Source organism: Salvelinus namaycush, chromosome 37, assembly GCF_016432855.1.
Source record: "Salvelinus namaycush isolate Seneca chromosome 37, SaNama_1.0, whole genome shotgun sequence".
In the NCBI taxonomy this organism is placed as follows: Eukaryota; Metazoa; Chordata; class Actinopteri; order Salmoniformes; family Salmonidae; genus Salvelinus; species Salvelinus namaycush.
In genome coordinates, this window is record NC_052343.1 from 943,335 (window position 1) to 965,825 (window position 22,491).

General features: G+C 39.7%; 1 protein-coding gene across 1 annotated transcript; it reads left to right on the plus strand.

Annotated features, from left to right (window-relative positions):
• The first annotated feature begins 1,469 nt into the window (after positions 1-1,469).
• Positions 1,470-21,864, plus strand: gpatch3 (G patch domain containing 3). Its single transcript, XM_038976678.1, has 7 exons — positions 1,470-1,915; positions 16,378-16,817; positions 17,105-17,279; positions 17,409-17,468; positions 18,474-18,598; positions 21,307-21,434; positions 21,588-21,864. The coding sequence occupies exons 1-7, from the start codon at positions 1,495-1,497 to the stop codon at positions 21,769-21,771; spliced, it is 1,533 nt and encodes a 510-aa protein (XP_038832606.1). The 5' UTR covers positions 1,470-1,494; the 3' UTR covers positions 21,772-21,864.
• The last annotated feature ends 627 nt before the right edge of the window (positions 21,865-22,491 follow it).

Consider the following 22,491-nt stretch of genomic DNA (forward strand, 5'->3'; position numbering starts at 1 on the left):
TATAGGGTGAAACAGATAGAGGTATTTGTGATGTTCCTCTGGGTACCAGCTCATGTGGGAGTAGAGGGGAATGAGGAGGTGGATATTATTGCCAAGCAGGCTCTTAAACATCCTAATGTTGAGATGAAATTGTCAATCAGTAAAGCAGAAGCCAAGTGGATAATAAAAACAGTGGTTAAAAATAAGTGGCAAGAGTTGTGGAACAGGGAGAGAAAGGGAAGATACCTGTATAATATCCATGAAAAGGTGGGGGCAGGGAGGTCCTCAGGCCGAGAGAGAAGGGAGGAAAGTGTAATCACAAGGCTGAGACTGGGACACACACAAGGCTCAATAGTACATTGAAATTGGTGGGGAAACATCCGACTGGGAGGTATGATCATTGTCAGGAGGAGATGGAGACAGTGGAACATGTTCTATTTCAGTGCCAGAAATATGTGAGGGAGAGGGAGTGAATGTTGTTAAATTTGAGAGGTAATGGGTTTGAAGAGCCAGGATTAAGTGAACTGCTGGGGAAATCTTCAGAGGATGTAGTATTTAAATAGGTTTTTCGTTTCCTTAGAGAGACAAGATTATTGTGTAGGATTTAGACCTTCACTGTCTCTGGTCCACTCTCAGGTCCAGTTGGTGGCGGTAACGCACCTAAAAGTTGGTTGCCAACCACCATATAAAATCCACAGAAGAAAAAGGTCCATTTGTATAGAGATTGTGGTGAGTGGTTGTCGGATGATGTCACTTTTTCCCTAGTTATATGTACATATCTAGCAGTGTATGGAGTAAAAAGTACATTTTATTTAGGAATGTAGTGAAGTGAAAGTAAAAGTTGGCAAAAAAATAAATAGTAAAGTACAGATACCCCAAAACAACTTAAGTAGTACTTTCAAGTAGTTTTACTTATGTACTTTACACCACTGATATCTAGCTACCTCAATTACCTCGTACCCCTGCACATAGACTCTGTACTCATTGTGTATCTATTACTTTTATTATGTGTTTTATTTTTCTATTATTTCTCTATTTTCTTTCTCTCTGCATTTTTTTATTTCACCTTCATTTAACCAGGTAGGCCAGTTGAGAACAAGTTCTCATTTAGAACTGCGACCTGGCCAAGATAAAGCAAAGCAGTGCAACACAAACAACAACACAGAGTTACACATGGGATAAACATACAGTCCTGGCCAAAGTATGCCACAGGGTGTTTTTATGCTGGTCAAGGGCAGTCAAGTCTGTTTACTTAGTGAAATGCTTACTTACGGGCGATCCCCTGTTAGTCTACACCTGTTGTTTATGAAGCATGTGACAATACAATTCGTTTTGACTATAGCCAGCACGCACACCAAGCAATTGTAGGTAGTCTAACATGCTTCATCCATGCAGTAGATGGCGCTACTACGTTTAATTTTGAATGGTTTTACAGTTTCGTTTGTTGCTGACACTGCCTGTCGTCTTCTAGATCACTTCCGTAATGACGTTGGAGTCGACAACAAATAAACAAATATGGCTGAATCCAGCACGGCTATGTACTTTGCTGTTAGCAATATACCTGCTGCCTTTCGATCTGCTAACCTTCGAAACTTTTTTAGCCAATTCATAGAAAGCAATGGTTTCTTGTGTTTCCATTACCGACATCGACCGGAGGTTTTGAAGGAGTCCGAGGGCACCCAAGTCAACATGTCAGACCATACAAGAAAAGACACGCCGACAACAGACATGCCATCCACAGATGTCGAGGAGGGCACAGAGGAGAGTGGATCTTCGCCGAAGAGTATAAAAACATGTTGTTGCGTGGTATCGGTACCTTCAAATGAGGCGGCCAGATTGGTCAAAATGTACGCGGGGAATCAATGGATCGACTCGAAGGGCAACTGGCTTGCGAGGCGTTGTGTGATAAGAAAAGTAAAAGTATCACATCCCACAGGTTAGTATATATTTGGAGTCATTAACACTAGAAAAGCTGGGCTTCGAGGGACCCCTTTAAACCACATTCTAACGGTCTAATAAATAGATGTCCTACGATATCGGGGACTTTATGTTTTGGTTATGTTTATGAAGGTGTCTAACGTCAGAATACGAAATATATACATATGTTTAAAGACAATATAATGTATTAGTTTGTTAGTGTAGGCCAGGGATCAACTAGATTCAGCCGCGGGCAGACTTGTTTTTCTTGAGTAGATGGTCACGGTAGCCCAGGCCGGCAGATGGCGATATTGATCTGGTATTGATGGTTTCATCTTACCTTCCAAAAGCATTGACTTTGTATGCAGCCGGCAATACACTGGTATTTCCGTTGACCGGTTCGTACGTAAAACAGTTTTACATTCAGGCTGCAAATGCGTCGATTTCCTCATTAACTATATTTAATGGTGAGAAGGATGGAAAATGGGGTTCCATAAAGAAAGCATGCATATTTAACGTTGTTTTTTTTCTCACCACTTAGTGGCTAATCCTACTTCCTGATATTGAGTCCTGTGTTCAGCCAGGGGTAGACTGCTGCATCTTGAATGGCTGAACGCAATACCTTACATCCTTACTAGCATTCCTAGGCATTAGCCACTTTAGCATGGTGGTGGAAAAAGGTGTGTCAGAAAGCATGAATATTTTACGTTGTTTTCCTGTTTTCTTGCCATTGAATCTAGTTAAGGAGGACATTGAAGCCTTTGCAGCCTGAATGGAGAATTTTAAGTATGAATCGGTCCACATGTATATGAGTGTATTGTTGGCTGCGTTCGGACGGATTTGTATATATTTTTTATTTAACTAGGCAAGTCAGGTAAGAATACATTTTTATTTACAGCTGCCTACACCGGCCAAACCCGGACGATGCTGGGCCAATTGTGCGCCGTGATACAGCCTGGATTTGAACCAGGGTGTCTGTAGTGACGCCTCAAGCACTGAGATGCAGTGTCTTAGACCGCTGCGCCACTCGGGAGCCCCCGAAATATGAAATAACTCAATATCGCTATCTGCTGGCCGTTGGGCTAGGTCAGGGGGGACAGGATGTCCAATCAAAAACACATATTTTCACCAATGGGTAAAATAATGTTAATTGTGTAGATAATAGGCCTACTCTAAGAAAACCAATGGTCCAAACCTCACATCTCTACCATAATTTGTTAAATGATTGGAGTTTTTACCCTTGTAGGATGGTCAAAATTAGGGCGGCTAAATCAATGGAGGCCACAGGAAAAAAAAGTGGCCATAAATCATGAAAATAGCACCAAGTCAGACTGGGAAAAATAGTTTTGAACCCATCCTACTCGGATGTCCAACTGCAGTCCAAAAACAAAGTAGACAACCCTCAGCCCCTGAAAGACATTTACATAATCTTCTGTGGATTTTATATGGCGGTTGGCATCCAACCAATGCATAATTTAATACTACATCCACTGAAGATATCCCACGCAATTCACTTAATCCTGGCTGTTCAACCCCATTACTGCTCAAATGTAATAACAATCGCACCCTTTCCCTCACATATTTCCGGCACTTAAATAGAACACTGTCTCCATCTCCTCCTGGCAATGATCACACCTCCCAGTCAGGTGTTTCCCTACCAATTTCAATGCACAATTAGAAGGGAAAGGGGGATACCTAGTCAGTTGTACAACTGAATGGATTCAAATGAAACATGTCTTCCGCATTCAACTAAACTCCTCTGAATCAGAGAGGTGCGGGGAGCTGCCTTAATCGTCATCGGTGCCGGGGACCAGTGGGTTAACTGCCTTGCTCAGGGGCAGAAAGACAGATTTTTACCTTGTCAGCTCAGGAGCCTTGTGTGTCCCAGTCTCAGCCCTGCGACTACATTTTCCTCCCTTTATTCTTGGCCCTGCCCCCACCTTTTCCTGGATCTTACACAGGTTGTCTTCCCTTTCTCTCCCTGTTCCACAACTCTTGCCATTTGTTTTTAAACATTGTTCTTATTAACCCCTTGGCTTCTGCTTTACTGATTTACCTTTTACATCGTCACATCCGAGTGTACCTTAAATGTTGCTTGCTCAAGCGAGAGATTGATGATCGGAGAGGCAACGTCCTTGGTGGATATCTTGAAGTTGAGGTTAAAAATAACCAACCTCAAGCTAAGAATGTACCTATCAATTTAACATAGCTAACTAACACTCCTGTCAGGTAGCTAGCTACAGTTACCCATAGGTGGCTAGCTCGTTTTACAGTTTGGTCATTTATTACAATACATTTCAGAATTACCCCCAAAATGTATGAAGTTAGCTATGTTTTATAGGCTCCTCACTACGACTAAGCCAATTTGAGCATCATTCCCATTTGCCAATGCTAAAATCAATGTCATCTATATCTATTTTTTAGCAAGCTAGTTAAATAATTTTGTCTCGCATTCCAAAAATGCAGCCATGTTGATTAAATTTGACACTTTGCGGCCACCGAAGTTTGACACATGACTACAGTTTGCATTGAATTGTGGGTTATGTCAACCTCCCAAGTGGTCAAAGGCTGCATTCCAAACACGTCAAAGACACACCCTCAGCCCTCAAATTAAGTGGACACTTATGACATTTCATGACGTATGATGAGTTAACACTTGCAGGGCAAACGAAGAATGAATGAATTTTAAATTGACTGCTCTTTCCCGTAAATTCATCACTCGTTCGTCCCACAGTTTTGTTTTCATTCATCATGGAACCACCGGTAGATCATGTGTATGCTTTATATGCGCTACAGTCAAATTGCATTTCCTATCTTGGCAGAAGAGAACGTGTCCGCAGACATCACATCGAATACTAGCCATTCGACAATAAAGTGTCAGGGAAAGTTGTATGTGCTAGCTAACGTTTCCAAAAGCTAACCAAACAAAAACATAATTTTACGATACATGTTTGTGCCTTAATAGGCGTCCCGCTAGCGGGACAACTTCCGGTGAAACTGGAGGGCGCGCAATTCAAATAAATAATCATAAAAATTATGGATATTAAACATTTATGTACAGTTGAAGTCGGAAGTTTACATATACCTTAGGCAAATACATTTAAACTGAGTTTTTCAAAATTCCTGACATTTAATCATAGTAACAATTCCCTGTCTTAGGTCAGTTGGGATCACCACTTTATTTTAAGAATGTGAAATGTCAGAATAATAGTAGTGATTTATTCCCAGTGGGTCATAAGTTTACATACACTCAATTAATATTTGGTAGCATTGCCTTTAAATTGTTTAACTTGGGTCAAATGTTTCAGGTAGCCTTCCGCAAACTTCCCACAATAAGTTGGGTGAATTTTGGCCCATTCCTCCTGACAGAGCTGGTGTAACTGAGTCAGGTTTGTAGACCTCCTTGCTTGCACACGCCATTTTAGTTCTGCCAACAAATATTCTATAAGATTGAGGGCAGGGCTTTGTGATGGCCACGCCAATCCCTTGACTTTGTTGTCCTTAAGCCATTTTGCCACAACTTTGGAAGTATTCTTGGGGTCATTGTCCATTTGGAAGACACATTTGCGACCAAGCTTTAACTTCCTGACTGATGTCTTGAGATGTTGCTTCAATATATCCACAATTTTCCTCCCTCGTGATGCCATCTATTTTGTGAAGTGCACCAGTCTCTCCTGCAGCAAAGCACCCCCACAACATGATGCTGGCTTCTTCCTTGCTGAGCGGCCTTTCAGGTTATGTCGATATAGGACTTGTTTTACTGTGGATATAGATACTTTTGTACCTGTTTCCTCCAGCATCTAAACAAGGTCCTTTGCTGCTGTTCTGGGATTGATTTGCACTTTTCACACCAAAGTACGTTCATCTCTAGGAGACAGAACGCGTCACCTCCTGAGCGGTATGACGACTGCGTGGTCCCATGGTGTTTATACTTGCGTACTATTGTTTGTACAGTTGAATGTGGTACCTTCAGGCGTTTGGAAATTGCTCCCAAGGATGAACCAGACTTGTGGAGGTCTTTTTTTTCTGAGGTCTTTGCTGATTTCTTTTGATTTTCCCATGATGTCAAGCAAAGAGGCACTGAGTTTAAAGTTAGGCCTTAAAATACATCCACGGGTACACCTCCAATTGACTCAAATTATGTCAATTAGCCTATCAGAAGCTTCTAAAGCCATGACATAATTTTCTGGATTTTTCCAAGCTGTTTAAAGGCACAGTCAACTTGGTGTATGTAAACTTCTGACCCACTGGAATTGTGATACAGTGAAATAATCTGTCTGTAAACAATTGTTGGAAAAATTACTTGTGCCATGCACAAAGTAGATGTCCTAACTGACTTGCCAAAACTATAGTTTGTTAACAAGAAATTTGTGGAGTGGTTGAAAAATGAGTTTTAATGACTCCAACCTAAGTGTATGTAAACTTCTGACTTCAACTGTACATAGAAGTGTCTTATATCGGTTAAAAGCTTAAATTCTTGTTAATCTAACTGCACTGCCCAATTTACAGTAGGCTTTACAGCAAAAGCATGCCATGCGATTGTTTGAGGACGGCGCCCCACATCAAAATATTTTATTTTACGATACATGTTTGTGCATTAATAGCACAATGTCTAACTTATTTACATTAATTTTTACTTACACACTTGTATGCTGACTTCTCCATATTGATGTTGGTTTTAAGTATTGGCGGATGTACAATCATTGCAAATTGAATTATGGGGGGTTTCAGGCCCCAGAGTGAACATAATTGTACACTTACACACTCGATCACAAACGATTGGACGCGGAGATTCCCCCAAAGGCATAAGGTAAGGGTAAGTGGCGGAGGGTGTGTCTTTTATGTGTTTGAAACGGAGCGAATGTTCTTCACTCGTTAAATCGAGGGTCGAGGGGACAACGTTTGTAAATTGGACCTCAACCTAAGATGGCCGCGGGGATTCCCCCAAGGGCTGAGGGTTTAGGGCCGAGGGCTGTCTACTTTGATTTTGAAACGCAGCCCTGGATTCGACGGAGATTCTCCCGAGAGGAAGTGGCTAGCGAGAGGGCTAAGGGGGTCAAATGTAATGTGATTGGCGTCTTTTTTTACTTATATATTTTATTAACAAAAATAAACAAACAAAAGAGGAATAGTCATGCAAACAAGCATACATAAACTTTTTACATTGCCAGGAATCCAAAACAAACAAATCATATTCATTAATAATACAAGTTTTAATTGCCTTTTTGTTTTTCAGTTTAGTTAATGAAGTAGTGCCATATTGTTTAAATTAATTTTATAAAGTTAAAAAAGCTAGGTTTTGAATTTGAGCATTTGCATTTGTGAATATGAAATTTACCTAGTATTATTAGCAGTTGAATTAAATTAAATATATCTTTATCAATGTCAGAATTTCTGAAAAAATCATATCTAAACCATTAAATTGTACAACCGGTCCTGTTTGTAATAAAGTTCTGTGTCAATCCCAAAAATTATAATGGTAAAAACTCAATATTCAGCTTGAATCTTTCCAAAACATTTTTCACAGGATAAATTCTATGTAACATTTTAAATTAAACTTCCTTTACCTTGTTACTGATAAAATATTTTGTTAGCAATTTTCCATGCTTTCCTCCATTGTATATCACCATGGATATTCGACCCAAGAAATCTTGCTGAGGGAAGTGTATCACAAACAATATTCCTAATCTGTTTATTACTACATTTATCTTTGAGGATTTTAATATTGCCAATTAATATGTTCATGTAAATCTATTACTTCAACCACAGAGGAATAAAAAAAATACAACCCCCCTTTGGAATTGAATCAAAAACAATTGCATATTCTTTCGGGGGTTATTGGAATTCGAAACTCATCAAGAAATCCCCCATATGAGATTAGATATCCATCCTCATTCAGTAACTGACGAACCCCCAAAAAATTCTCAAACCAGTTACAAAAAAAATACATTTGTAAATCGTTTATCTTTGTTGTTCCATAGAAAGTATCTGTGAGGGAAAAGTTGTTTATACGCTAACATCTAAGCTAATAGTCCCTGTTTATGGAATTTGGCCAATTTTACTGGGATGTTATCAACATAAAAATTACACCGAAGCAGAAATTCTAAACCACCAACAGAGTCAAATAAATACTTAGGGACAACATTGCAAATAATGTTCTGGTTCTTAATATACTGAAATCTAAAACATCAGTCACCAAACCCCAAAACACGTATTGCTTTGAACATAAACTCATGTTCTACAGTGTCAAAAGCTTTATAAAAATCAACAAACATAAGACAACTATCATCAAGGATGAGGTCATTATAGTCAATCACATCTAAGATCAACCTGATGTTATTTACTAATGTGTGGACCATGTAGAAAACCAGATTGTTCTTCATCAATTATGACGTAAGCCTTGTTTCAACCTCTTAGCAAATACAAGGGCAAATAATTTTCCATCATTATTCAACATCATTATGTCTATATAAAGACTATCCTTGTTAGGTTTGGGAATCAAAGTAATTACACCTTGCTTTAAGGAAGCTGGTAGCTCCCCTTTTTCTATCGATTCTTGGAACATAGCAAGAATGAAAGGAATCAATTGATCATTGAATGTTTTATAGAACTCGCTTATTAAACCATTTCCAGGAGACCTATTGTCCTTAAGGTATTTAATACAATATTTTATCTCAATTTCAGATAACTCATCACAAAAATCCCTGAAATCATAATCTATTTTAGCAATGCTTACTACATTGTCTAAGAAAGGATCCATATTGGAAGTTGACTGGGCTGATGTATACAGATTCTGATTAAACAACCTGCTGAGAGATTTCTTTTGGATTTTCATTGGGAGTATTATTGATCATTAATTTAAATATGGAAGTAATTTCGCCTGCCCTTTTTTTTCTAAATTAAATAAATATTTTGTATTTCTCTCCATCCATTTTCGATCTTACAAATGCTCCCCGGGCCTTTTCCTTGTAGATAGTCGAACTGCATTTGCAGTGATGATGGCTCCAGTAATTCCTAATTCGTTAGATCATTTTTTTGTGTAATCCAGTATTCCCTTTATGTCATTCTTTCTCTCTTGGCACGAGCTATTTTTTCCCCATTGAAATCCCCAAAAGCCTTATCAAATTTCATTAGCTCTCAGTAACTTCCAAACGTATTCATAACACAGGTACGATTCCAATATTTATCAATAATTCCTGCTACTGCATTCTTTAAATACTTAATTCTCTAGTAAAGTCTTATTCATTTTCCAGTAACCTATACTTTTTTTGTTGACAAACCATTCATATTTATCTTTATTGAAATCCCTTTGTGGTCTGTTAAAATCGATGGTTCAATTGAGACTGTATCAACCTTGTCAGCCATAAATCAATATGGGATTGTATAGATACATCTTTGGTACTCCATGTAAACCTAATCTTATCTGGGTTCTTATGTCTCCACATATCTAGAACACCTAACAGTAGAGATATATTCCTTAACTCACAAACAGATGGCCTCCTAAGGATAGCAATTCTATCTAGATTATCATGTAATACTGTATGAAAATCTCCACCCCATATTATTTTGGCCAATGGAAATGTAGACATTTTACTTACTTTCCTCTCGATGTCTCTAAATAAAATAGTTACTTGACTTGTTATTGGTAGCATAAGTATTAACAACAATGAATTGAATGTGGTTGACATCTACCAATAGCATAATCCATCTCCCTGTATTACCTGCTTCATGACTCAGTATATGACCCTTAAAGTTGCCTTTTAAAATTGCGTCACTTGCTGACCGATTGGTGCCAAATATCATTCCCCCATTTGACATTTCCAAAACGCAGTATCTGTGGAACAGGCATGAGTTGGGAGTTGGGACAAGTTGGGACTCTTACCTTTTACAATACAAAAATAAAGATTTCCTTTTCAAAATATTACGGATTTCCCTGGCATTAATAGTAAATGTAAATTTCTGTTTTTTCTATCACAGTGACTATATGAAGAATATTAACTTGTATATGTTCACATGAACCGGGTTCTCACAAAATGAAACGTTCTTACTAGTTGTAAATAAAAACAGTCCTTTGCACCATGCAGGTGGTAGACCTAAACAAATGGCCATCAAGCTAATATTAAGTGAATTTCCCTGCCATCAAAAAAAAATGGTTCACACAAATAATGCTCTTTCCTCAAGAAATATGTTTTATCAGTTGCAAATATAAATCAGTCCTGCACCATTCACTTGGTAAATCCAGTAGTCATCAAGCTAGGCGTCAGCGCAAATTTCCCTTCCATTAACAAAAGCCTTGGCTCCCACAAAGCATGCACTTTTCCCCTCTTTCCTTGCTCTCTCAATCATCGGCCACAGACGATTCCGAGCTTCTTTGTCAACTGCTGTCAGGTCCTCCATGAACCTCAGGTTGTTGTTCTTTAAATAGTCATTTTTCTTTGCACTTTTCCATGTCAGATCTCTCGCTGTCCTGGAGATGAATCTCATGATCACTGGTCGTGGTACCTGGTTATCCCCATCTCTCAGCCTACCCAGGCGCTGCACTACATCCAGTGAACCTGCAACAACATTTTGCTTGTCCTCCGGGACAATTGCCCTGCAAATGTCCTTCACTTTTGTTTTGATGTTCTCGTCAGATCTTTCTGCGATTCCATAAATTCGAAGATTCCATCTCCGACTATAACGGTCAGTCTTGTTTACCGTTGACTCCATTTCAGTGAGTTTCTTCTCCTGATTTGCAACCTGAGTTTTCAATGTTGCGTTCTGCTGCTTCAGAGTATTTACTTCCTCAGCATTGAAATCAATCGCTTTCTTCAGGTTAACGATGCTGATAGTGTTCTTTTTCACCAAGTCCATGATGTCATCTGCGCTCTTTGATTTTAGCGGACAATGTTGTCCTGTAGCTGGCTCAGTGATGGTTCACTTCTCAACTTCTTTGGAAGTTGCTCCTTGGTTGGGGTATTCGCGTATGAATCACATTCACCCCCCTTTTTTAGACTGCAAGCATATGAATGAGTTTCAGCAATGCCTCTTTTCTCCTTGGACGTTTCAACATCCATTATCTCAGCAACAGTTTGGTTATGTCCTGACTCCATGCTGCTAGCTATGAAGATTTTAGCTAGCTAACGTTAGCTAAACACGCTGAAACTTTGATAGCTAGCTTGTTCGTTGGAAATCGTCCCCCTTTCGTCCTAATTTTTTTACATTTTGCAACCGCAGCCTAAAATTATAAACTTTGAGAACCCTAAAATTGTTCCTCAGCTAGAAATGCCCTCATGCCGCCATCTTCAGCGCCCCACTCAGGCCTCTTGCTAAAGCTCTAACCTGAAGATCACTGACATCATGATTTTACCTATTCCCCTCCAGAGTTTCCAGTTGTCTTGAAAGCACCATTAAGGCTTACCATTTTACTCATATTTTTTCTCAAATCCAGAGGACATTAGAGGTAAAATAGATTACGATTTTGAGACATGGCCTGTAGTATTTTCATGTTTTAGTATACGCTGTTCATATTAATGTGAAGTTTCTGTTCTTTTTCGAAGACTTTTTACAAAAACAAGCGTACCTTTGTGAAATACCAACGGAGCACTGAGCATACCCCAAACTTTTTTTTTTTCAAGGCCTTTTACATTTAATTCAGTTATACATGCTAATTTTGCTATTTGTGACCGGCGGAAACCAATTGGAAGACGACGACCACAAAATGTAAAATCCTCTAAAGGATGTCAACAGAGCTTGGTGCTTATCGGTTGTATTAGGTTAGGAAATCTGACTTTTTGGATATCATTTTTATGAAATGTTAGATACTGAACATGAAGAATCGTATTTTATAACATAAGGAAGTGAAATGTCATCACTAAAGTGTGTCACCCTAAGGGCCAGAACATAATTACAAATAATTTGTAGACTGCAAATTGACCGCAAGAAGCCCAAACATACTGTATATAATATTTTACAAAAACATAATCATTTCAAACCTTACTTACATTTGTATACGGTCACATAGGCTATATACAGTACCAGTCAAAAGTTTGGACTCACCTACTCATTCAAGGGTTTTTCTTGATTTTTACTATTTTCTACATTGTAGATTCTTCAAAGTAGCCACCCTTTGCCTTGACAGCTTTGCACACTCTTGGAATTCTCTCAACCAGCTTCATGAGGTAGTCACCTGGAATATGCATTTCAATTAACAAGTGTGCCTTGTTAAAAGTACATTTGTAGAATTTCTTTCCTTAATGCGTTTGAGCCATTCAGTTGTGACAAGGTAGGGGTGGTACACAGAAGATAGCCCTATTTGGTAAAATACCAAGTCCATATAATGGCAAGAACAGCTCAAATAAGCAAAGAGAAATGATAGTCAATCTGGAAAATTTCAAGAACTTTGACAGTTTCTTCAAGTGCAGTTGCAAAAACCATCAAGTGCTTTGATGAAACTGGCTCTCATGAGGACCGCCACAGGAAAGGAAGACCCAGAGTTACCTCTGCTGCAGAGGATAAGCTCATTAGTTACCAGCCTCAGAAATTACAGCCCAAATCAATTATTCTCAGAATTCAACTAACAGACCCATCTCAACATCACCTGTTCAGAGGAGACTGCGTGAATCAGGCCTTCATGTTTGAATTGCTGCAAAGAAACCACTACTAAAGGACACCAATAATAAGAAGACTTGCTTGGGCCAAGAAACACGAGCAATGGACATTAGACCGGTGGAAATCTGTCCTTTGATCTGATGAGTCCAAATTTGAGATTTTTGGTTCCAATTGCTGTGTCTTGGTGAGACGATGAGCAGGTGAATGGATGATCTCCGCATGTGTGGTTCCCACCATGAAACATGGAGGAGGAGGTATGATGGTGCTTTACTGGTGACACCGTCTGTGATTTATTTAGAATTCAAGGCCCATTTAACCAGCATAGCTACCACAGCATTCTGCAGCGATACGCCATCCCATCTGGTTTGAGCTTAGTGGGACTATCATTTGTTTTTCAACAGGACAATGACCCAAAACACACCTCCAGGCTGTGTAAGGGCTATTTGACCAAGGATTTTCTACATTGTAGATTCTTCAAAGTAGCCTCTCTACTTTCAGAAAGTAGGGTGGCTACTTTGCTGCATGAGATTACCTGGCCTGCATGAGATGACCTGGCCTCCACAATCACCTGACCTCAACCCAATTGAGATGGTTTGGGATGAGTTGCACAGCAGAGTGAAGGAAAAGCAGCCAACAAGTGCTAAGCATATGTGGGAACTCCTTCGAGACTGTTGGAAAAGCATTCCAGGTGAAGCTAGTTGAGAGAATGCCAAGAATGTGCAAAGCTGTCAAAGGGTGGCTACTTTGAAGAATCTCAAACACATTTAAAATGTATTTTAGATGTATCACTTTCTTGGTTACGGCATGATTCATGTGTGTTATTTCATAGTTTTGATGTCTTCACTATTATTCTACAATGTAGAAAATAGTAAAAATAACGAAAAACCCTTGAATGAGTAGGTGTGTCCAAACGTTTCACTGGTACTGTATATAAAATAAATCTAGTTTTGTGAGTAACTCCAAATAGTTTCTGAAGGATTCAAATTAGGCCACAGTGCCTTCAGAAAGTGTTCACAACCCTTGACTTTTTCCACATTTTGTTGTTACAGTTTGAATTTAAAATGGATTAACTTCTTATGGCTGCAATCCCGCTAACGGGATGATATGACAACAGCCAGTGAAAGTGCAGGGCACCAAATTCAAAAAACAGAAATCTCATAATTTAAAATTCCTCAGACATACATGTGTCTTATACCATTTTAAAAGGTAATCTTGTTGTTAATCCCACCAAAGTGTCCAATTTCAAATATGCTTTTCAGCGAAAGCACTACAAACGATTGTTAGGTCGCACCAAACCACAATAAGCACAGCCATTTTTCCAGCGAAAGATAGCAGTCACAAAAAGCAGAAATATAGCTAAAATGAATCACTAACCTTTTGATGATCTTCATCAGATGACACTCATAGGACTTCATGTTACACAATACATGCATGTTTTGTTTGATAAAGTTCATATTTATATAAAAAAATCTGAGTTTACATTGGCGCGTTACATTCACTAGTTCCAAAAACATCCAATGATAGTGCATAGCCACATCGTTTCAACAGAAATACTCTTCATAAATGTAGATGATAATACAAGTTATACACATGGAATTATAGATATACCTCTCCTTAAATGCAACCACTGTGTCAGATTTCAAAAAAACTTTACGGAAAAAGCAAACCATGCAATAATCTGAGATGGAGCTCAGAACAATAGTAAAATTAGCCGCCATGTTGGAGTCAACAGAAACCAGAAAATACATGATAAATGTTTCCTTACCTTTGAACTTAATCAGAATGCAGTCCTAGGAATCCTAGGTCCAGAATAAATGCTTGATTTGTTCGATAATGTCCGTTATTTATGTCCAATTAGCTACTTTGGTTAGCGCGTTTGGTAAACAATTCCAAAGTCACAAAGCGCGTCCACTATAACGTGACGAAATGTCCAAAAGTTCCGTAACAGTCAGTAGAAACATGTCAAACGATGTATTGAATCAATCTTTAGAATGTTGTTAACATACATCTTGAATAACGTTCCAACCGGAGAATTCCATTGACTTCAGTTGAGCGATCGAACGGAGCTGCCTCTCACGTGAACGCGCGTGTTCAATGCGTGGTCACCTCATGGCAGTGGTGAATCATTCCTGTCTCCTTCGGCCCCCCTTCACATTAGAGTCATCAGACAAAGTTCTATTGACTGTTGTCATCTAGTGGAAGCCGTAGGAAGTGAAAACTCATCCATATCTCGCTGTAATTTCAATGGGAGCTTGGTTGAAAATCTACCAGCCTCAGAAAAAATCAAAACAGGAAGTGGAACTTCTCAGGTTTTTGCCTGCCATATTTTTTCTGTTATACTCAGACATAATTAAAACAGTTTTAGAAACTTCAGAGTGTTTTCTATCCAATACTAATAATAATATGCATATATTAGCAACTATGACTGAGGAGCAGGTTGTTTACTCTGGGCACCTCAGTGCACCTTTCATCCAAGCTACTCAATACTGCCCCTGCAACCATAAGAAGTTAAATTGAGATTGTGTCACTGACCTAGACACAATACCCCATAATTTCAAAGTAGAATTATGTTTTTGAATTTTTTTACAAATAATTAAAAAGCTGAAACGTCTTGCTTCAACCCCTTTTGTTATGGCAAGTAAGTTCAGGAGTAAATTGCATAGACTCACTGTGTGCTAATAGTTAACATGATTTTTTTGAATGACTACCTCGTCTCTGTACCCTACACATAAGATCCCTCAGTCGAGCAGTGAATTTCAAACACAGATTCTACCACAAAGACCAGGGAGATTTTCCAATGCCTCGCAAAGAAGGGCACCTATTAGTAGATGGGTAAAAAAAAAGCTGACATTTGAATATCCCTTTGAATATGGTGACGGTACAGTATTAAACTTTGAAGGGTGTATCAATATACCCAGCCGTCGTTCCTAACTGATAGGAGAAAACTGAGGATGGATCAACAAAATTGTAGTTACTCCGCAATGCTAACCTAAATGACAGTGAAAAGAAGGAAGCCTGTACAGATTACAAAATATTCCAAAACATGCATCAACTAAAGCACAACTGCAAATGTGTAAAAAAAAAAAAAATCTCTGTCCTAAATACAAAGCTTTATGTTTGGGGCAAATCCAACGCAACCCATCACTGAGTACCACTATTATTTTTCAAACATGGTGGTGGCTGCATCATGTGGGTATGCTTATCATCAGCAAGGACAAGGGAGTTTTTTTTTGGGGGGGGGGGGTAAAAATAATCGGAAAAGAAAAGGAAGGGAAAATTTTGCACAGGCAAAATCCTAGATGAAAAACCTGGTTCAGTCTGCTTTACAACAGACACTGGGAGACAAATTCACCTTTCAGCAGGACAATCACCTAAAACACAAGGCCAAATCTGCACTGGAGTTGCTTACCAAGATGACATTGAATGTTCCTGAGTGGCCTAGTTACAGTTTTGACAAAAATTGTCTTGAATATCTATGGCGAGACTTGAACATGGCTATCTAGCAATGATCAACAACCAACTTGAGAGCTTTAAGATTTGTACAATCCAGGTGTGCAAAGCTTTTGTAGAGACTTACCCAGAAAGACTCACAGCTGTAATCGCTGCCAAAGGTGATTCTAGCATGTATTGGCTCGGGGAGGTTGAATACTTATGTAATTTTAGAATCAATTTCAATCCCACCTTGTAACACAACAAAATGTGGAAAATGTCAGGGAGGGTGTAAAATACTTTCTGAAGGCACTGTAACTGAACCATTACTCTAGTGTGGGCAATCTTGTCATGGGTTGTCTTGCGCATCAGTCAATAGCCTGGGGATGAGGTCAGATATAAAACCATAAAATCTGCCTCTCTATTCATAAAATGTAATGAATCTACATTTTTTTATTTCAGATGAGGATGAATTCCCCTACAAGACAAAGTCCGGGCACAGGCGCCACGTGGCACTAACAGAACGCTTCACAGAGACGGACCTAAAGGGCTTGCCAGAGCTGAACCCGCCTTCTCTTATGCCGGCTGGTAATGTGGGTACAACCGTAAAGGTATTCTTACAGCTTATTCAGTCATGCCGCCTACCCCCACGCCTCATACGCAAGCTGGGCCTTGCCTTCCCCAAGACAAGCTGCAATCGGCGCTATGGTAATGTGCCCTTCCAGTACCATAACACCAGCTTGGCACCATCTACTGAGGAGAGTGTCTTCACAGCTGGTGGGCATGAAATATCAGGTCCTGGTAGTGTGGCCCCTCCCTCAGGAACCCAGGGCCCCACTGACCCCTCAGGGGACCCTGAAATACCAGAGGAAGACGAGGATGCCCAGTCAAATGCAGATGATGTGAGTCTAAATTTGTTACTGTGTATACTGTAAATATCCTATAACCTGTGAGCTATAGCACTTGCTGTGTTAAGTTCATAAGGGAATCATGTTGAAAAGTGGAAGGGCTTAAAATGTTAAAAAGCCCGAGTAAAGAAAAATACATCTCAATGTAGAAACATCTGAGTAGCCTACATAACAATGGCTGGGTAATATGAGAGTATTCTTGTTGCTGTGAACTCTGGCTTTACAGATGCATTTTCCCTTTCTTGTATTGCATATGATCCCTGTGTTCTTCTGTGCTGTAGGACGATGACCGCTGTGAGGAGTGGGAGCGCCATGAGGCCCTACATGAGGATGTGACGAGCCAGGAACGCAGCAAGGAGCGGCTCTACGAGGAGGAGATAGAGCTGAAGTGGGAGAAGGGAGGCTCGGGCCTGGTCTTCTACACAGATGCCCAGTACTGGCAAGAGGAGGAAGGAGGTATGACAGGGACTCCACTAGCCCTCTTAAAGATCTGCCCTTCTGATTTAATATTTCTGTCTTGTAAAATGGATAATTATACATTTCCCTCTAGTCAAATAGTGATTATTGTTTTTTCTCTCCGGTTAGATTTTGATGAGCAAACTGCAGATGATTGGGATGTGGACATGAGCGTTTACTATGAAAAAGGTAACCTGACTTAGCATGTTTTCCTTCACAATTCAGGATCTATAGCTAGGCTTCCATCCAATTTGCAACAGATTTTCATGTGAGTATTCTAAAATATGGATAAAGAAAATATGCGTGTGTTTCCACCAAACTGACTTGTTGCAAATAAAAATCCGTGCGTGATTACCTAGTGCGCACATTTACTTTTTCACTTAAGTTTTCATGTACTAAATAAAACATTGAATATTTAATGTCTTTCAATCGCATAGTTTTGTCACAAATTGTTGCGTTTAAATAGCAAATGTGCCTACTCTGGTCTTGGTACAAGCCAACAGCTTGCAGATACAGTATGGTTAGGCTAGTCTAAATGATGAGATTAGAGCGAGAATGTTTTGATTTGTCACAACGGCAGTCAAGCATCGATCATTATGTCACCGGAATAAGACCCTCAATATGTATTGGACCGGAGCATCAAGCTAACCCTAGCATCAAGCTAATCAAGCTAACCCTAACCCATAATTAATTTTACCAACACAAAAAGATCTCACCAAGTCGAACGAACAAATTATATTTTGGCATTTTATGAAATTATGCCAAAAGTTCCTGTTTCCATCACAGCTGTCGAGACTTTACTGGCATAACTGGATGGAAACGTGGTTGACTGATTTGAAATCCTAGTGGACTAGGTAGGCATGCTGTCTTAAGACATTTGAAGGAACATTTAACCTTTTATTTAACTTTGCAAGTCAATTAAGAACAAGTTCTTATTTACAATGATGGCCTACCAAGATGTAAAAGGCCTGCGGGGGATGGGGGCTGGGATTCGAAATTTAGGACGACACACAAAAAGACATGAGAACACTACATAAAGAGACCTAAAACGATAACACATGGCAGCAACACAACATGGCAGCGGCACAAACATGGTACAGACGTTGTTAGGCACAGACAACAGCACGAAGTGCAAAAAGGTAGTAATGGTGTACATAGAGAATGAATCTCGTGGGGGCCACTCTCTCCACACAGACGGGGGTGACATGGACTCCCGTGACTACGTCCGCATGCGGTATGAGAAGAGGCTGAGGGAGGGCCTGGAGGACCGATCTGGAGGACAAGATCAGCCAATCGGCAACTTTGAGAAGTTCACAAAGGTAGGAAAATCCTTGTGCCAATCCACTTAATAAAGCATTTATAATGGATTAGTAAATAGTTGACTTATTAATGATTACTCTATAAGATGTTTAATGTAGGTTTACTAATCATTAGTTAAGTCTTTTTGTGTGGCCTTATCTAAAGTGTGGGCAATTTATACTTTATAAATGTTTTGAGTGACCAGTAATTTCTCACACAAAAAATGGACATGCCATTGGAAGACATTCCAGCAGTACTGGATGCTCCTTACCTTAAGGTTTAAAAATAGCCTAGAGCATATCAATGGTAAAACACAGGATGTTAACCTCTCTAGGGTACGTGAGACGGTAGTGTCCTACCTCTTCAACAGCCAGTGAAACTGGAAGATACACTTGTTGTAAATCCAGCCACAGTGTCCGATTTCAAAAAAGCTTTACGACGAAATTAAACCAAGCGATTATGTTAGGTGAGTGCCTATTCACAGAATAACACAGCCATTTTTCCAGCCAAAGAGAGGATTCACAAAAAGCAGAAATATAGATCAAATTAATCACTAACCTTTGATGATCTTCATCAGATGACACTCATAGGACTTCATGTTACACAATACATGTATGTTTTGTTCGGTAAAGTTCATATTTATATCCAAAAATCTGAGTTTACATTGGCGCCTTACGTTCAGAAGTCACAAAACATCCTTTGATTTTGCAGAGAGCCACATCAATTTACAGGAATACTCATAATAAACATTGCTAAAAGATATTGTGCAGTCAACAGAAGTCAGAAATAACATTATAAACATTCACTTACCTTTGATGGTCTTCATCAGAATGCACTCCCAGGAATCCCAGTTCCACAATAAATGTTTGTTTTGTTCGATAATGTAAATAATTTATGTCCAAATTCCTCCTTGTTGTTCTAGCGTTCAGTACACTTTCCAAACTCACGATGCGCGGGCAAGTCCAGCGGAAAGTACGGACGAAAAGTTAAAAAAGTTATATTACAGTCCGTAAAAACAGGACAAACTAAGTATTGAATCAATCTTTAGGATGTTTTTAACATAATTCTTCAATAATGTTCCAACCGGAGAATTCCTTTGTCTTCAGAAGTGCGATGGAACAGAGCTCGCTCTCACATGAATGCGCATGGTCAGCGCATGTTCAGGTCATGGTAGACCTTACTCAATCCCCTCTCATTCGGCCCCACTTCACAGTAGAAGCATCAGACAAGGTTCTAAAGACTGTTGACATCTAGTGGAAGCCTTAGGAAGTGCAACATTACCAATATCCCACTGTATCTTCAATAGGAGCTGAGTTGAAAATCGACCAACCTCAGATTTCCCACTTCCTGGTTGGATTTTTTCTCAGGTTTTTGCCTGCCATATGAGTTCTGTTATACTCACAGACATCATACAAACAGTTTTAGAAATTTCAGAGTGTTCTATCCAAATCTACTAATAATATGCATATTCTAGCTTTTATGGCTTTGTAGCAGGCCGTTTACCCTGGGCATGAATATACTGCCCCTACCCCGCTGCTATAACAGCCTCCACGCTTCTGGGAAGGCTTTCCACAAGATGTTGAAATATTGTTGCGGGGACTTGCTTCCATTCAGCCACAAGAGCGAGGCCGGGCACTGAAGTTTGGCGATTAGACCTGGCTCGCAGTCGGAATTCTAATTCATCCCGAAGGTGTTCATTGAGGTCAAGGCTTTGTGCAGGCCAGTCAAGCTCTTCCACACTGATCTCGACAAACCATTTCTGTATGGACCTTGCTTTGTGCACGGGCGGCATTGTAATGCTGAAACAGGAAAGGGCCTTCCTCAAACTGTTGCCACAAAGTTGGAAGCACAAAATAGTTTAGCATGTCATTGTAGGCTGTAGCATTAATATTTCCTTTCACTGGGAGTAAGGGGCTTGAAGCATGAACAATAGCCCCAGACCATTATTCCTCTTGCACCAAACTTTAAAGTTGGCACTATGCATTGGGGCAGATGGTGAAGCGTGATTCATCACTCCATAGAACCCGTTTCCACTGCTCTAGAGTCCAATGGCGGCGAGCTTTACACCACTCCAGCCGACGCTTGGCATTGCACATGGTGATCTTAGGCTTGTGTGCGGCTGCTCTGCCATGGAAACCCATTTCATGAAGCTCCCGACGAACAGTTCTTGTGCTGATGTTGCTTCCAGAGGCAGTTTAAATCTCAGTAGTGAGTGTTGCAACTGACAGATCATTTAAACGCGCCTCAGCACTCGGCGATCCCGTTCTGTGAGCTTGTGTGGCCTACCGCTTCGTGGGTGAGCTGTTGTTGCTCCTAGATGTTTTGACTTCTAAATAACAGCACTTAGTTTACCGGGGCTGCTCTAGCAGGGCAGAAATTTGACAAACTGACTTTCTGGGCAAACCAAGGGGGCTTTCCACCTCTCTGTATACTCATCAAGACACAAGTCATGTAAAACTGTGTAGAACTGCAGGAGATGCGTTTTAAAATGTAAAAAAATAAATAATCTGCTTATCATTTAACCATTATGATCTAGGGGTCATTTGGAGACCTCATTTGGAGACCTAAAGGTACTGTTGGAATGTCTACCCATTTACCTAGTACTCTGTTCTCATTTAGTAGGCAGAATGTAACTGGTGTGGTCTGAATTCCTCAAAAGCAGGAATGGCTTTTTCCACTGTCTGGTACCTGGTACAAGGACTAGTACTAATCTTTTTATGTTGTCTAGGGTGTTGGTCGCCGGGTGATGGAGAAGCAGGGCTGGAAGGAGGGAAAGGGCCTGGGTAACAGTCAGGCAGGGATTCCAGAAGCCCTGGAGAATGAAGGACAGCATCCCAAATGCAAGAGGGGCTTTGGGTGAGTGCAACAATTACTATGACGATTAAATCTATGGCCTTTGTAACTTGAATATGTACAGGAAGGTAACGGAAAGTTGAAGAATATTACATGTTATTCTTGTTGACATCCAGGCAAATAAAAACCCTGATTACAATATGCTGTTTTGTGCAGGTACCATGGAGAGAAGCTGAGCACCTACTTTGTGAAAAAGGCCAAACCAGACTTGTTCATATCCACGGTGTATGATAAACCCAAAGACATAGACCAAGGAGACCCCTTATTGCGACGCAATCCCCAAACCAGCATGAAGTACAGAGGCTGGCAGCCAGGTGGCAGCATTGGGCCAAGAAGATGACAACACTATTTACATAATTTCTTATTACTATTACCTCTTGTTTCCATTAGAATTCATGCTTTGTTTATATTAAAGCATTTATCATACAAGGAATTTGTTTAAATTATTTTGTCTTGTCTCCTAAATTAATTACACATTTGTAATTTTGACCATAGTATGATTGAAACAGAAGTAATTATTTTAGGCAGTAGTAGTTGGCATGACCTGCCTTCCGCCTGCAAGAATAAGGTCGTGACTCTTGCGATTTTCCTTCTAAATAAAAGTCCCGAAATGATGGTAAAATGTTTTATACCAATGGTCGAAATTTGTAACATTTTGAGGAAATGTTGGTAGACTTAGAATTTTGTTTACCCTTATTCCTTCTTTCATATTGTTAATCTCCTTTTTATAGCACATATTATAGTAATGACATTGTTAACAGTATTATTTACTAGATATCATAGTAACAGTAACAAGACAAAATGCTATTAATAATATAATCAACTTTAGAAAACACTTAAATCCTATTGTCAATTAACTTATTAAATTTGTACAATGTTCAGTACATTTTCCATATTGGACATACTGCACCATAGTACACAATTTCCTGTACATTGTGTTGCAGAAATCAGGAGCACTTCTAGTTTCCAAATTCGTAGTGTACAACCCAAGGAGTGTCACTGCTCAGTCTGCGGCCCTTAAAGTGGCCTATCACCTTAAATGCAATACGTTTTTCATATT

Coding starts and splice junctions, on each gene's coding strand:
- gpatch3 (XM_038976678.1), top strand. CDS start 1,495: ATGGCTGAATCCAGCACGGCTATGTACTTTGCTGTTAGCAATATACCT. Junction 16,818..17,104: donor CCCAGTCAAATGCAGATGAT/GTGAGTCTAAAT, acceptor TCTGTGCTGTAG/GACGATGACCGCTGTGAGGA. Junction 21,435..21,587: donor AAATGCAAGAGGGGCTTTGG/GTGAGTGCAACA, acceptor TGTTTTGTGCAG/GTACCATGGAGAGAAGCTGA.